This window comes from Rattus norvegicus, chromosome 18 (assembly GCF_021556685.1).
Source record: "Rattus norvegicus strain SHRSP/BbbUtx chromosome 18, alternate assembly SHRSP_T2T, whole genome shotgun sequence".
Lineage (NCBI taxonomy): Eukaryota > Metazoa > Chordata > Mammalia > Rodentia > Muridae > Rattus > Rattus norvegicus.
Window position 1 is genome coordinate 49,410,052 of NC_141551.1, and position 17,903 is coordinate 49,427,954.

The 17,903-nt window shown below is 39.9% G+C and overlaps 1 protein-coding gene across 1 annotated transcript in view; it reads left to right on the top strand.

Moving 5' to 3' along the window:
- Positions 1 to 6,216: 6,216 nt before the first annotated feature.
- The window catches only part of LOC147999791 (uncharacterized), a 266,689-nt gene continuing 255,002 nt past the window's right edge, over positions 6,217 to 17,903 (top strand). Inside the window, exon 1 of the mRNA XM_087593703.1 lies at positions 6,217 to 6,295. Within this exon, the coding sequence (XP_087449829.1) occupies positions 6,217 to 6,295 (79 nt within the window). The remainder of the gene's footprint in view (positions 6,296 to 17,903) is intronic.

The window sequence follows — 17,903 nt, forward strand, 5'->3', positions numbered from 1 at the left end:
GCTTTTAATTTACATTTTTCTGATGGCTAAGGATGTTGGCTACTTTTCTGAGCATTTCTGGGTACATTCGTTTTCCTCTGAGAACTATCAACTCAGTTTATTAGCCTATTTGTCAAGCAAATAACGAGGGGGTAAATATGATCCAAATATTTTGTATATGAAGTGTGTGTGTGTGTGTGTGTGTGTGTGTGTGTGTGTGAAAATTTCAAAGAATAAAAACAAATGTTACCAATTGTTTGGGTTCCCTCCCATCCTGAAGCACTAATAGTAATTTGCAAGATGTTGATCCATCCTTCCAGAGCAGTCCGTTTTAACAAGACCCACAACTGTGTATGAGGCTTGTGAAAGGTGTGGACTTGTCCTGTGGGTAGGACTCCAGTCTCTTGTCACCATGGCAACCTGACTTACCATTTGTTTTGAGGCTTCTGTGTTTATTTAGCTACATTGTTTTTGTTTGTTTGCTTGTTTATTGTTGTTGGGTTGGTTGGTTGGTTGGTTGGTTGGTGGCTTGTCCTTCTGTTTCTCTGCACTTATCCAGCTGCCTTATCGCTCCCTTTGGGGATTTCTCAAGCTCTTCCCCTCTCTCTCTTATGAATAGAGACTTATTGTTGTTGACTGTTTTCTTTCTTTTCTTCTCCTGATGCCTCCTCATCAAGTCACAGGGAGGCAGTTGCTGGCCCCACAACTTATGAGAAATCAACAATGTAGCCTGAGTCATCTCAAAAGTGTCTGATAGAAGAAACTCCCTCTCTGCCTGTTCATTGAGTCCTTCTCATCTAGTCAATTCATGCTCAAAGAAGATTCTTGGTGGAATAGGTGAGCAAAAGCCATCGTAAAAAAATAAATTAATTAAAGTACTGAAATCTTTACTAAGTAAATTTTGATCCAAAATGTGGCTACCTTATAATGTCTGGGTGTCTGTGGACGCTTCACTGACAGGCCATATCACAAGCAGAACTCAAGGATTCCACTTTCAAATAAAACAACTTAAACTAGATGTCACACAGCTATAATAACATCCTTTTATAACTTCACAAAGCTTATTTGCCTTATGACCACCCTATAACAAGCAAAGTAAAACTGCCACATCTTGCTGTCATACAATTTTGTTAGAAACATTACTTAGATATATTTGTTAAGAATAAAATGAATGTTATATTTTTGTTACATTTCACAAAGCCTATCAAGCTTTAAAAGCCTGTGTGTGTGTGTGTGTGTGTGTGTGTGTGTGTGTGTGTGTGTGTGTTAGTGTGTATTAATGTTTGCATGTGTGGGAGAGTTTACATGCTCATGTATACATATGGAGGCCAGAGGTTGACTGACATTGGGTGTCTTCCTCAATGCCTCTCTACCTTATATTTTGAGGCAGGGTCTCCACTGGACCCAGAGATTGCCATTTTAGCTGTTGTAACTAACAAGAACTCCTCATAGATGCCCTCCTTCTGAGAGCCAGGATTATAGATGAGAGCCAGGCCTGGCATTTATTTGGTTGCTGGGATTTGAACTCAAGTTCTCACACTTGAATCACAAGTGCATTACCCACTATACAGCTCCTCTATACAGTTTTTTCTGAAATAATTTTTATTGGATATTTTCTTTATTTACATTCTCTGTAAAGTTTTTTTAAAGTCACTATTTATGCAGATTAAAAGAGTTACTATGCTCTCAGGTCTACCTGGTATTTCCAAGCTTTGCCTCTATGAAGGCAAAAGGAAATTGTTCAGAACCAGAGTATTGCATATTTCTAGCATTTTTCTGTATACAAGTTTGGATAGTGAGAGAGAGTTAGAATTCATGAAATAGCCAGCTCTAGTAGAATTTTGGCATTGCAAAATACTTGTCCTGGTTACTTGGTGGTGTTAAGATAAGGTATCTGTTTATGTGATGAAGTGGAGATGTCACAACAAAACAATATTTTAAAAAATTATTCCCACCAATTCAACTCTACAGAGGACACTAGAATATGATGGGCGCAAACAATTAAAAGAACTCCCAACTTAAAAATAAAGCCTACGGATTCAGCATAGAATTCTATCAGACCTTCAAAGAAGAGCTAACATCAATAATCTTCATATTATTCTTTAAAATATAAAGTAAGAGAACATTTCAAATTCTTTTTACAAAATCCGAATTGCCCTGATACCAAAATCACACAAAGACTAACCAAATAAATAAATAAATAAATAAATAAATAAATAAATAACATGGATCAATATCCTTTATGAACGAACACACACACACACACACACACACACACACACACAAACACACACAAGTTCTCAATAAAATACTTGTAAACCAAATTCAAGAACAAATCAAGATCATCCACCATTTATCTCTTTTTCATTCCAGAGGGGCAGAAATGGTTCTACATACATAAAAATCAATAAAAATAATCGACCATATACACAGATAAAAGAGCACACACACACATGATCATCTCATTAGATTCATAAAAATGTTTGACAAAATCCAAGTCCCTTTACCATAAAGCCTTTCCTGGAAAGGCTAGAGATATGAGGAAGATATTGCAACTTAAAAACAGGCTATCTGCAGTAGACCTGCAGACAACATTATTTTTTTTATCTGTATATATATATTTATATTTATATAAAAAGACCAATAATAGCAGTGTGTTATGCATCAACAGCAGCAACAGCTTTTCCAGGTTCTGCAGTCATCTGAACAAAACTATAGAGACATCCAGCACACTCCATTAAAAAAAAAAAGTAAAAAAACAAAACCCGAGAAAACAGCACAGTTCTGTTACTCTTGTGGTACCTGGCACCATTTTTTTTTTTAAATTAGCTTCTCAATCATCATCTGGAAAGAAAACATTCTGAGCAACATCATTAAAAACAGCTCTGATAAAGCACGGTCACTACTACGTATCATAAAGCAGGTACAAGCTATTTTACATCCACAGAGGTATGATACAGTACTGTCCTACATCTATAATACTAGAGGATACAATTTAAAAGGCATTATTTGAGACTTGATCCTACTTTTCCAGCAGAGGGCCCAAAGGATGGTGTGACACAGCTTTGTAAAGAAACATACTCTAGACAGGATTTCCTTTCACTAGTGGCACAGTTCTAAGGATTCATTCTCTCCATGAATGTCAGCTAAAACCGTTTTTAAAAAAATGAAATATCCCTAGAACAAAACCGTATAACCACCGGATTCACATGAAGATGACCTAGTAGAGACAAGCTGGACCTCACCTTACCAACAAGCTATCAAATCTGTTATGTTTAAACAGTGAGACCTCCAAGGAAGGAGATGCCAAGTAGTGCTTCAAAGCTTCGGACCACAATCAAACACAGCATCCTTTTCAACAGAAGCAGAAGCTCATCTGAATATGCTCATGGATGCTGACATCAACATTTAATCATCTCCTCACTCATCCAGGAAGAGGGGGAGATCAGTTACTACTGTACTTTATTGTGTTCAACCAAATCACCATGTTACAAAAATAGCAAGCTGCCATAATAAAAAATAAGGCTCCTCTATCCAGCACCAGATAGCATCATTTTACTTTCAAGCCTAGAAATTGCACACTTGTATATAAACCAACCGAAGATGAGGATTGAGAGTTCATCTTGGTGGATTTTTCCTTTGATGAATATGAAGTGTCCTTCCTTATCTTTTTTGATGACTTTTAGTTGAAAATTGATTTTATTTGATATTAGAATGGCTACTCCAGCTTGCTTCTTCTGACCATTTGCTTGGAAAGTTGTTTTCCAGCCTTTCACTCTGAGGTAGTGTCTGTCTTTGTCTCTGAGGTGTGTTTCCTGTAGGCAGCAGAATGCAGGGTCCTCGTTGCGTATCCAGTTTGTTAATCTATGTCTTTTTATTGGGGAGTTGAGGCCATTGATGTTGAGAGATATTAAGGAATAGTGATTATTGCTTCCTATTATATTCATATTTGGATGTGAGGTTATGTTTGTGTGCTTTCATTCTCTTTGTTTTGTTGCCAAGACGATTAGTTTCTTGCTTCTTCTAGGGTATAGCTTGCCTCCTTATGTTGGGCTTTACCCTTTATTATCCTTTGTAGTGCTGGATTTGTAGAAAGATATTGTGTAAATTTGGTTTTGTCATGGAATATCTTGGTTTCTCCATCTATGTTAATTGAGAGTTTTGCTGGATACAGTAACCTGGGCTGGCATTTGTGTTCTCTTAGGGTCTGTATGACATCTGTCCAGGATCTTCTGGCCTTCATAGTTTCTGGCGAAAAGTCTGGTGTGATTCTGATAGGTCTGCCTTTATATGTTACTTGACCTTTTTCCCTTACTGCTTTTAATATTCTTTCTTTATTTTGTGCGTTTGGTGTTCTGACAATTATGTGACGGGAGGTGTTTCTTTTCTGGTCCAATCTATTTGGAGTTCTGTAGGCTTCTTGTATGCCTATGGGTATCTCTTTTTTTAGGTTAGGGAAGTTTTCTTCTATGATTTTGTTGAAGATATTTACTGGTCCTTTGAGCTGGGAGTCTTCACGCTCTTCTATACCTATTATCCTTAGGTTTGATCTTCTCATTGAGTCCTGGATTTCCTGTATGTTTTGGACCAGTAGCTTTTTCCGCTTTACATTATCTTTGACAGTTGAGTCAATGATTTCTATGGAATCTTCTGCTCCCGAGATTCTCTCTTCCATCTCTTGTATTCTGTTGGTGAAGCTTGTATCTACAGCTCCTTGTCTTTTCTTTTGATTTTCTATGTCCAGGGTTGTTTCCATGTGTTCTTTCTTGATTGCTTCTATTTCCATTTTTAATTCCTTCAACTGTTTGATTGTGTTTTCCTGGAATTCTTTCAGGGATTTTTGCGATTCCTCTCTGTAGGCTTCTACTTGTTCTCTAAGGGAGTTCTTTATGTCTTTCTTGAAGTCCTCCAGCATCATGATCAAATATGATTTTGAAACTAGATCTTGCTTTTCTGGTGTGTTTGGATATTCCGTGTTTGCTTTGGTGGGAGAATTGGGCTCCGATGATGCCATGTAGTCTTGGTTTCTGTTGCTTGGGTTCCTGCGCTTGCCTCTCGCCATCAGATTGTCTCTAGTGTTACTTTGTTCTGCTATTTCTGACCGTGGCTAGACTGTCCTATAAGCCTGTGTGTCAGGAGTGCTGTAGACCTGTTTTCCTGTTTTCTTTCAGCCAGTTATGGGGACAGAGTGTTCTGCTTTCGGGCGTGTAGTTTTTCCTCTCTACAGGTCTTCAGCTGTTCCTGTGGGCCTGTGTCTTGAGTTCACCAGGCAGGTTTCTTGCAGGGGAAAAGTTGGTCCTACCTGTGGTTCCAAGGCTCAAGTTTGCTCGTGGGGTACTGCCTAAGTCCTCTCCGCGGCGGCAGCAACCGGGAAGATCTGCGCCGCTCTTTCCGGGAGCCTCCGTGCACCAGGGTTCCAGATGACGTTTGATGTTTTCCTCTGGCGTCTGGATGTGCACAGAGTGCAGTCTCTTCTGGTTTCCCAGGCATGTCTGCCTCTCTGAAGGTTTAGCTCTCCCTCCCACGGGATTTGGGTGCAGAGAACTGTTTATCCGGTCTGTTTCCTTCAGGTTCCGGCGGTGTCTCAGGCGCAGGGATCCTGCCGCTCCTGGGCCCTCCCCTACGGGAACCCAGAGGCCTTATACAGTTGCCTCTTGGGCCAGGGATGTGGGCAGGGGTGGGCAGTGTTGGTGGTCTCCTCCGCTCTGCAGCCTCAGGAGTGCCCACCTGATCAGGCGGTGAGGTCTCTCTCCCACGGGGTTTGGGAGCAGAGAGCTGCTGCGGGCCGGGATCCAGACAACATTATTTTAAGTGGAGAGAAACCCAAGACATTTCTACTAAAATCAGTAACAAGACAAGGATGCCTGTTCTCTCTATACTTGTTCAATGTAGTGTTTCCAGTCTTAGCTAGTGCAATAAGACAACTGAAAGAGACCAAGAGGATACAAATAGAAAAGGAAAAAGTTAAAATATCATCAGTTGCAGATGAGTTTTATATATCAGAGATCTTAAAGAGTCTACCAGGAAACGTGGACAACTGATACTTTCAGTAAAGTAACAGGATATGAAATTAATACACAAAAAATCATTAGCTTTCTTATATAAAAATGACAAACGCTCTCGGTCTTAGCGCCATCTTCCTTGAGACTCCTGTGCCAAGAGAGCGAAGTGACGGAAGAAGAGAATGCGCAGGCTGAAGCACAAGGCAGAGGTCCAAGTAAACCATCTTGTGCACCCATGAAGCCTGCGGGAGCAGAAGTAAGGGATGCTGAAGCCCGGACGCAAGAACAAGTAGTTGGACTGTATGCTGCTGTCGGTAATAAGTCTCAGTAGACCCAGAACGTCACCTTGCTGAGATCAGCTGGGAAAATGACTACCTTCCTCACAACCAAAACAATCCCGCTGGCCCTCTGCCCTGGACCTTTGGCATTCTGGACTAGTTCTGTTCTCTCTGTGGCCAATGTAACTCGTGTACAATAAACCCTCTTGCTGTCAGCTGAAAAAAAAATGACAAACATACTCAGAGAAATCAGGGAAAAAGTACATTTTCCAAATATCTTGGGATAACTCTAGCCACACAAATGGAAGTCTTATATACTACTAGCTTTAAGACATTGAAGAAATTGAGGAAGACATCAGAAGATAGAAAGGGTCATTCATGCTCATGGATCAGTAGGAGTAATATTGTGAAAAACGGTCATTCTATTAAAAATAATCTATATATTCCATGCAATCATCCATCAAAATTGCAACAAAATTCCTCACGGATATTGAAAAAAATTGAAACACACACACACACACACTCACACACACACACTCGCACACACACACTCACACACTCACAAACACACTCTCACAAACACACACACACACACACACACACACACACACACACACACACACACACAATCCCAGGAGAGTTCAAACGATCTTGAATAATAGAAGAACTGATGAAGATGTCACCACCCCAGATTTCAAATTAAACCACAGAGCTATGTAATAAAACTCATAATGTATTTGCATAAAAGAAGACATGTGAAGACCCAGACATAATTCCAAATACCTATGAACTCATGACTTTTGAAAGAAGCCGAAATACGCACTTAAGAAAAGTCTGTTGAAGATGACAGCATCTTCAACAAACTGTGTGGCTGTGTGTAGAAGAATGTAAATAAATCCATATCTATCACCCTGTACAAAACTCAACTCCAATGGATCAAGGATCTCAATGTAAGGAAGATATCTAAATATGACAGAAGAATCGTGAATCATATGCAACTCATTGGCCCAGGAGAAGACTTTCTGAACAAAACACCACTAGTACTTAGTACACTAAGATCCGCAATTAATAAATAGGACCACATGAAACTGAAGTGCTTCTGTACAGCAAAGGACATTCATTCAGATAAAAATGCTTCCTAAAATGCTGCCTAAAAAATGGGGGACAGGGGGAGCTATAAATTAGATATCCGACAGAGAGTGTCTAGAATACACAAAGAACCAAACAAACGACGAACAAAAAAAGCCTGGGAAATAAATAATCCAGTGTAAAAAAGGGGTGTATTAGTTCTCAAAACATGAAACATAAACGGTTGAGAAACACTTAAACAATGTTCAACATCCTGAGCTGTCAGGGAGATGTAGACGAAAATAATTCTGAGATTCAACTGACCCTAGTGGGGATGGCCAAGATCAATAGACAAATAGAAGTATATGCTGGCCACAGCGCAGGGATAGGGACGCACCGACTCAGGACGAGTGGGAGTGCAAACTGTACGTGGTACACTCACTACAGAAAGCAGTGCGGAGACTCCTCAAAAGGTGAAAGTGGAGCCACCCCAAGATCCATCTTGGCCGGAAATTATGAATAGTCCAGGTGTCCGTCAGCTGCTGAATGGACAGCAAAAATGTGGCACATTCACATAACGGGATTATTATTGAGCCGTTAGGAAAAATGAAATTATAAAATTTGGAAGTGAATGTATGGACCTAGGAATAATCATATGGAGTAAGGTAAACCAGACCCAAAAAGACACATACTGCAATGTATTCTCTTATGTGTTAGTTTTTAAGCTTTAGGCTTGAGATATATATGTTTCGATTTGAATAGTCATGAAAGTTAGGTAACCAGTAAGGGACCAGGGAAGAGGGGAATCTTCCCAGTAAGGGAAAAATAAAACATATTATTATAGAGGGATAAAGAAGAAATCAGAATAGGGATTACACAGAAAGGCATATGGAAGGGCAGGGTATAGGAGAAAAAATGGGATAGGATAAGACTAAAGGCCTCTTAAAAAGTCATATGGAAATCTACTATTAAAGAAGCTTCCTAAAAAAATATATATATATAAAGAGCCTAATGGAGTTACTGTATAATGGGAAAGACACTGCTGCACTAGACATCCTATGCTACAAATAAAACACCCCGAGTACCAGGAACAGGTTATACCTTTTATATTCCTTGGCCATAAGGGTTTCCAGCATTACAGACTATCCCAATGCTATAGATTATCCTCCACAGCCTGATAGTAAGAATCTAGTGGGAAGAAATCACATTCTTCAGTCATTATGGAGAAACTGAGCTGACTAGCATTCATAAAGTTAATGGAGATGTTATACAGGAGAAGGATAACTCATCAGCTACAAATCCTGGGAGCTACAATAGTGACCTGTCGACATGACATGCCTACTGGTGCAACAGTGTCACAAACGTTAAGGAAATAACCAACCGTTTTTTAAAAACTGGATTTAAGGCATGCTCCACAAGGTCGACCTCAAACCTGACACATAAATGAGGGCAAAAACCTGAGACTAGATAGGTCATGGACCCTGGGGAGAAACATATTACTATCATTCGGCTAAACTAACATAGCAAAAACATTACTCCTGATGACATATTGCTATACCCTAGGTCAGCACATCCTTCAACCTTTACCAGAAAAGCATCTTACGATATACAGCAATGAAAATGAAACCCACAACAGAACGGTGCCAAATACGAGACTTTGGAGCACTCATTCCTAACTGGGATGTCTATCACACTCCTTCGCCCCTCAAGGCTCAAGGCTCAAGGCTCAAGAAAAAGAGGACGTAGAAGACCTGTAAGAGGCAGAGGTGATGGATGGCTTCCAGGAAACTGTGTTTTCACCACATATGGCCGAGTACATGAGAACCACAGACACTGTGACTCCTGCACAAGGCCTCACAAGTTCAAACCACAGAGGAGCTCATCGTGGAGAAGTGCGTAGAAATTCCCACCCCAGGCAACAATCTATTTTTTTTTTTTGATTAATAGCATCTGAGAGAGAGGAAACAAAATTAGCTTTCTTCAATGGAGTAACAAACCTATATGTAAAAAAGGGGAAATCCTTAATGAACAATGCTGGTGAGGATGTGGGGGAAGAAGAACTCATGGGCATTGCCATTGGAATATAAACTCTTGCATCTATTGTGGAAGTCAGTGTAGAGGTTCATCAAAGGCAAAGACAAAACAAAGACCACACACGCAACAGGAAATACAACTACCATGTGATATCGAGCCCATCCTGGATACACACCCAAGAAGAGTCTAAGTCACTAGACCACGGAGATACGTGCACACCCGTGTATACTGCTTCACTGTTCACTAAAGCTAAGGAACAGAACTAGCAGAGACGTACATCAGCAGATGAATGGACAAGGAAAATATGAAATAAATACAAAATGTGTACACAATGGAATTTTATTCAGTTCTAAAGAAAAATGGAATTACATTTGTAGGAAAATGGATGAGTCTAGAGATAATCACATAAAACAAAACAAGCCATATTCATAAAGACAAACAAAATGGTTTTTTATGTATGTGAAGCAAAATCTCAGCCTCTCTCTCTCTCTCTCTCTCTCTCTCTCTCTCTCTCTCTCTCTCTCTCTCTCTCTCCCTCTCTCTTTCTCTCTTTCCCTCTCTCCCTCCATTTCTCTCTTTCTCTGAGAGCGGGAAATAGAAAAGGGTTTTTACAAGAGGATGGAATGATGAAAGGTGAAATGTATAAGAAAGGGAGAGAAAGGACAAATGTTGTAATTAAAGACATTCTTATGTATGCTACCAAAATTTAACAATAAAATAACCCCCTCCAAAATATGTTTGTATCTCAGAGCCTACAATAGGCTGAGCTCAATAAACTAGTGTTTGTTGATTTGTTTTATTATAGAAGCCTAATAAAAACAGTTTTATATTTATACTGAGATCACATAAAATTTGCCTTTGTGAGAAAAAGGAAAAGATTGATTGGTAGAAACCTGGAAACATGATTTTTGCATCACTACTGAGCAAGAGGGCTCATAAAGAAGTGGATATTGTTAGACTTTAATATATTGTGATACTCCACTTCTTTGTCATTATACATACACTCGCTAACGTATAATTGAAAATGTGCATTGTGGACATTAGTTACTATTTGTACAGAGCAAGTCTGGCACTGTTTAGTGAAATACATGCAGATTTTCTATTGATTTCTCACCATCTATGACTGGAATCCTGTCTGAAGCCTGCAGCTCCTGTTTCTGTTTTGAGAAGATCATAATGAAGCAATAGGTTCTTAACCTTTGGGAGGTTTTCAATAGCTTTTTATTTATTTTTTCAATAGCTTTTTTATTTTATTTTTCAATAGCTTTTTATTTTATTTTTTGATAAATAAACCATACCCAGAACTTCTTTCTTTACATTTTGCCACATGCTGTGAACTATCTTCATCTGCCCTAAAAATGTTCTGTTGTCTTTTGTTATAAAATGCCTCTAGATTGCATGATATTTGGCTCCCTAAAGCATGAATGAATGATTATGTCATTCTCATTTGAGCTATACCGGTACTGGTTTTGACTTAAATTAAACATATGAAATTATAACTTCAGGTTCATTTCCATAATACTGAAACTTAAAGATTTAACACACACACACACACACACACACACACATACACACACACATATACAAAGAAAGTTGTTTTTTAAGTGGACACCCATTTCAATGCAATATGAATACAATGGATGGCAAATTTCTTTTTTATTTAAAAACTTGGCCACCAAAGAATTATCTTGATTATGAACTCCTATATTTAGGGTCTTAGGCAATACTAGTTATTTTCCATTGTTTTAATTGTGCTCTCAAGTAAATGGGACCAAAATTGCTAACGTTCTATAGTTTTCCTAAGGCATGTCATCTATTTTAAAACCTAAGTATGGAATATAATGCTTCCATACAGTAACGGATTGTACACAACCCAACATGCAGATTGTTAGGTCAATGATTACAAGTGAACTGTGAATAGATGCTATACAACTGCAGTGACTAACACTCTGATCGTGCGCCTTCAAGATTGAGGGGTAGCTAGCCAAATATTTTATGTCTTAACCATGTAGCTTTGCTGGCCTGGAATTTATGACATAGACCAACTGACTTCAAAACGCAGAGATCTGCTTGACTCGGCCTCCTGAGTGCTGGGATTAAAGGCATGTGCCACCATTCCTGGACCAATCAAATATTTTATAACTTGCATCAGGTTTGCTTGTAGTAGCCAGCAGTGGTGGCTCGTTGCTTTAACCCCAGCACTTGGGAGGCAGATCTCCATAAGTTCGAGGTCAGCTTGGTCTACAGATTGAGTACAACCAAATCTACATGAAGAAACCTTATGGTGAGCACCCCCTCCAAGGAAAAAAAATAAAGCTACTGCAATCCCAGGAGCCCAGAAAGTACAATTCAGTGCCTACTTTCTTCAGCCATTATGACTGTTTGGGTCTTTGAGGTATCTTTGTATTAATTCAAAGAGCAATAAATGCCAGTGAGAGAAGTCTGAGTAATATACTCAGCTATGCAATGAAAAGGATTTTGTTGGCTTTGTGATGTCAGATATGCAGTTATATCATAGTTCTTCCTTGCTTGAGATAACCATTGGCTGGCTTCTCCCTAGAAATGTACTATGGTGTATAAGTTTTATTCATATACACACATATACATGCATCTTATAGCCTTGTGTCCACATACAAGTGCAAATCTATTGGATATACTGTTGGGTACTTTGCCTTTTAATTAAGAGTCTCTATATAGTTCTGTACTGACATATATCACTAGTAAGCTTATAAATTGAGAAAAAAACTAAAATTAGAACTGCTGGATTATAGAAAATATGTATTTGCAGCTTTTTAAAAACTGTCACTCTGTTTAGGATTAATTTTGCTAAGCCTGAGGTCAGAATCCAAGTTGATCCCTTCCCATCCAGATGGTACCTAGATTCCTCAGAAATTCATTGTGTGTAAAACAGCTCTGTTCACTGCTTCAAAATACATTTTCATCACATCATATACTGCACAAATTATAAGCAATCTTGATGCAAGTTATAAAATATTTGATTGGCCCAGGAGTGGTAGTATGAGTCTTCAATTCCAGCACTGTGGTTGAGGGTGAGGCAGATCTCTTGAGTTTGAGGACAGCCTAGTATACATGATGAGTTCCAGGGCAGCAGTCCTACATGGTTAAGACTCTGTCTCAAAAAAACCAACCAAGCAAACAAAAAAACCCACACATAATATGTATGCTTCTTCTTTAACCAAGAAATTAATCTCTTGTGAAATAATGTTTTTGATAAACTTACACACACATACACACACACACATACACACACACATACACACACACATACACACACATACATACACACATATATACAAACACACACAGACACACACATACACATACACACACATACACATACACACACATACACACACAATATGTGATTAATGAAAACATCATTGTTATTTTATTTATATATATATATATTATTGGATTTCATTGTGTTTAGCAGATTTACTTATTCGGCTTCCTAAATTAGTTTTAGAATATAATTTGATATCCAATCAGTTCACTCAGGTTTGTAAGGTTGTTTCCTTGGTTTTGTTTTTTGAGACAAGGTCTTGCTGTATATCCTTGACTGGCCTGGAATTTGAATATTCCTTGGTTTGTTTGTTTGTATTTTGTTTATTTGTTCTTTTGCTTCCTGAGTGCTGGAATTACAAGTATGAATCACATCTCTTTTTGACACAATCCTAACAAATCAATTTTGTTTTGAGTTTAATGAAAATGATTTTCCTGTGATCACATTGGATGGGATGAATTATATGGAAATGGATGTTGTTATAATCATATAGTCTCATGTAATAATTTTAACTTACCTGATTGTATTATTGTTTATTTTTATTGTTAAAGTTTGAGATATATATTGACAGTTCATGTTTTGGGGCATTGGTTACAAGTTGATAGACTTGTAGGTAGCAACAGGATACTGAGGGAATTGGACATAATGAATAGATCAATTCCTTGATTTTTTTTAATGTGGTAGAATTGTTGACAGGTGATGGGGGCTAGCAGGTCAGGACTAGCTGGGGAGTAGGTCATTTGGGGTGAGCCTGAAAAAGTCTCTTTGCCCCAGGGCCCTCTCTCTGTTTCCCAGCTGTCATGAGATGGGTAACTTTGCTGCAACTTGCCCTGCCACAGGGTTTGCCGCACTGTGAACCCCAAGATCAAGCTGCCAAAATGCCAGTGTTGATGTAAGTGGTGCTCTCAAGGCACTACCTCTTAATGAGGACTTTGGGGCACTTGAAAACCGGGGAAAGAGAATGGTTGTGGTGTTTTCGTTTGGTTGGTTTGTTTTTGACATTGTTCCTACTAGTAAATTTACTGTGCTCCAGTAGATGGCCCATGCCCATACACACAGGGGAACTACTAATTGGACTGGAGATTATAAAAAAAAAGGATTAATAGAAGTCCAATGAACAATCCTTATGGGATCATCTGACTTCTCAAAACAGGATAGAGTGTTGGGAGCAATGCCCTTGAAGCCCTCCACTATTGATGTTATTATTATGCTTAGAATTAAGTATGATTGGGTTCATGGAAAATCCCCAGCCAGTGGCAGAAGACTAATACAAATCTGGTGGTCAGGATGAATAATGATATGACAAAGTTCTGACCTTGCTGAGAAATACATCTGACGTCAAGATACCCATATGATGACCTGTAACCTTTCTGAGAAACCAACATCCTGCTGACCAATAGATATGACAAACCTGTGACCTTTCCGACATCCTGTCAACATCGCTGATTCCCTGACCACACGAATACTGTGTCCTTGGCCTGCATAAATGTTTCATACTTCCCCCCTCCCTCTGTTACCCATGTTATGGTATAAATTCAGCCTTGGGAAAAATAAAATTGTCGCCTTGATCAGACTCTTGGCGTCCTTCTTCGCATCTCTTGTCCCCCGTTCTCTTCCAGGTACCCTCAGCACCCCTCATTGACAAATGGTGCCCAAAGTGAGTGGCAGGCGAGCGGGCCTGCTAGCAAGCAAGCTGCAGGCTGGCGAAGGCAGTGGAGCTGCTCAGGCCAAGTCGGCGTAAGAGGAGTTTCAAGGTGATGAGGCCGGCCGGGGCTGACGCTTTGACAACAAAAAAAGATAGTGGACAGTTAGTGATTATTTTAAAGACTATTATGAGACTTTTGGCCTTGAAAAAAATTCCAGTCGCTGCCTTCAGTGGCCAGACCTTCAACATTTGCTCACAGAAGGAGAGCGTTCATTAAGAGAAGTTCTTTGAGGGAGCCTGCCTTATCTGCTGGACCTATTCCAAGAGAGAAGTCAGTGTCCAGCATTAAGTCACCTTCCCCGTTAGTCATCATTGACATACAAAGTCTGTATGACATACAGAGTCATGCCTCTGATCCTATCCCCACAGCAGTCAGTTCCTGCCCCTGTGTTCAAAATGCCCCAGGTTGGGGAGCAGGGAGCTCCTAAAGTAGTTTCAGAAAGAGTCTGCAGCAGACTGCGAGGAACTTTGTTTTTCCAGATAGAACAGGCTTTACTCTAGGATGATGAGAGGAGGAAGTCTGGGCACTGGCTCTTCAGCTACTCCAACTGGAGACTGACCAAGGTCAGGATCAATGTTTTCTTTTCCATGGACCTTAACCCAGTGAGACAGCTTGGTGAAGGGCTGCTACTGCAGTTCTGGACTTCAGAGGCACGGGGAGGCTGTAGTTCTATTAAAGGTCAGTATTCCAGTGTTAGCAATTTCTTTATTGGATGTAAGAGGCAGAAAGCCCCACTCAACTGTGGACTCCTGCCTCAGGAATGGCAGCAGAAAGAGTTCTTTTTTTTTTTTCTTTTTCTCGGAGCTGGGGACCGAACCCAGAGCCTTGTGCTTGCTAGGCAAGCACTCTACCGCTGAGCTAAATCCCCAACCCCCAGAAAGAGTTCTTATAGCCACTTATCTCTAACTATAGCTTACTCTCTGATCCCAGAGGCTTCAATCAGATCACACTCCACTGGGCGAGCCTCCTTCGATACTCAGATGCTATTTTCTCCTGGTCTTTTGGCTCAAGATTGCCAGGAGTGTCTAACAGCCTGGAAGAAACTTCCCCCCTAAAGCAGACAAGCCACACAATTCTTTTGTCAGCCGCTTGGCATCTAGCACCCAGATCCTAACCATCTCTCCATCCTTTTGTTATTAGTTCTTACTGGAAGCCTAGTGTCCTTTGGAGGCTGGGTCTCTTGAGAGGCAGAGCCACAGAGCTGACACTGAAGGGAGGTACTCCTTAAGGGAGAATCTAAGTCCAGAGAGACAGCCCATAACAGACTCCAGCTGCCCTTCTGCTCACCTTTCTGTTTCACAAGCACAAAGCTTGTGCTCATTTTTGGACTGGCTTTTTCGTCCCAAGAAAGCTTCCTCATTTAGCTGTGTGACTAAATGCTACTTGTCACCTGATCTGGTTGTTCCAGCAGCTCTCACTGGGCCACTCACTAGCTTTCTTGCCTGGCCCCTTTCCTCTGTTCTTAAGAATTTTATCACCTAATACACTGTGTTGTTTGACTTCTAGTATCTCCCATCCTGCTAATATGCATGTCCCAGATTCCTGTTGTGAAGGTTCTAATTCTAAAACAAGGGACGGTGCCTCCCCCTAAATATTAAATTACCTTCATGGTTTGAAACCAGGATTGGACAAGTGAATATACTTAGAGTCTTAGAATGTTTCAATCGGGTGACAATACAGGGATTATATTTACCATAAAATTGTTAAAAGAACCTGGATGTTCCTACTCCCCCCACTTTTGGGCACTCATCACAAGAAGGAGCCCATGGAGGCGCTGAACAAGGTGCAAGGTACACGTGACTTCATCTACAGCCTGCACTCCACTGAGAGGAGCTGCTTGCTCAAAGAACTGCACCACTTTGAGACCATTGCTGTCGCACAAGAGAAATTGGAAGCTCTGACACCCACTCCAGGACAGCTGAGATATGTATTCTTCTACAATGTGATACCTTTTGTAGGGTTTGCTTTTTGGATAATGTAATTATGATTGTTGCAGGAACACAAATTGAATTGTCTATTGGAATTATTTTGGGAATTTCAACAATGTCAATCAACACATTACTTTTCCTTCTATGTATCAACATTTTATTTAATTCTTAGTCATTGATACTGTACTGTACTGACATGGGGTTTGCTTATTTCTGACATAACATGCATGGGATAACTATTTATGTCTTTATTTTTTTCCTGATGGTTATAACTCAATGCTGAGGTTTCTCCAAATTATTTAAGATGTTTAATATCAGTTAAAATTGTAATTCTCTGCCTGGGTGGCATCCCTTTTGTGATATTTCATGGTAAACATTTACAATCATATAAATTTATTCAAATTTTTATCCTTCAGCCAAATGAGGCCAACATTCTTTTCTGCCTGCTGTCCTGATGCCTTTGCTGAAAAATCAATGAATTGTCAACCCTGCATGCTGAGCTGGACAGCTAATGATGGGTAAGATAGTGATATATTCACAAATAAAGGGCCTTAGACAGGAGGGCCGCCATTAGCTGCTGCCTTATTCCATGATGGACCCTGGCCACAGGATTCTCTCGGTCATGTGACAAATATCACTCCAACCTAAGACAACCTAAGAACTCCACTGTTCCCGAGGGGCTCATTCCAGGACAGCACGGCCATTTGGCCACCTTTTCATTTGACTATAAGGAAGGGGGAGATGTTGGGAGCGATGCCCTTGAAGCCCTCCATTATTGATGTTATTATTATGGTTAGAATTAAATATGACTGGGTTCATGGAAAATCCCCAGCCAGCTGCAGAAGAATAATACAAATCTGGTGGTCAAGATGAATAATAATATAATAAAGCTCTGACCTTGCTGAGAAATACATCTGAGGTCAAGATGCCCAATGTGGTGACCTGTAACCTTTCTTAAAAACCAACATCCTGCTGACTAATAGATATGACAAACCTGTGACCTTTCTGACATTCAGTTGACATCAGCTAACCACACAAATACTGTGTCCTTGGCCTGCGGAAATGTTTCACACTTGCTCCCTCCCTCTGTTACCCCTGTTATGGTATAAATTCAGCCTTGGGAAAAAATAAAATTGTCACCTTGATCAGACTCTTGGCGTCCTTCTTCGCGTCTCTTGTCCCCCATTCTCTTCCAGGTACCCTCAGTGCCCCTCGTTGACAATAAGAATCACATAAGTTATTTCACAAGAGATTAATTTCCTGGTTAAAGAAGCATACATAATCTTTGTTGTTATTGTTGTTTCAAGACAGGGTTTCTGCATTTACCCCTGGCTGTCCTCAAACTCACAGAGAACCCCCTGCCTCTGCCTCCCAAATGCTGGGATTTAAAGGCATGCACCACCACAGCCTGACATAACCATTTTATTAATGTGACTTTCTTACTGATTTTAAAAAGATACCTTTTGACTTAAAATTTAAATGGCTGTACATGTTATGAAATTCTGTAAGTTGTAGAGCATGAGAAAAAATGCTACTTAGTTAAACACAGGTGAGAGGGTAGGGAGGACAAGTTGAAAAACAGCAAAGTGACACATGGAGGGTGG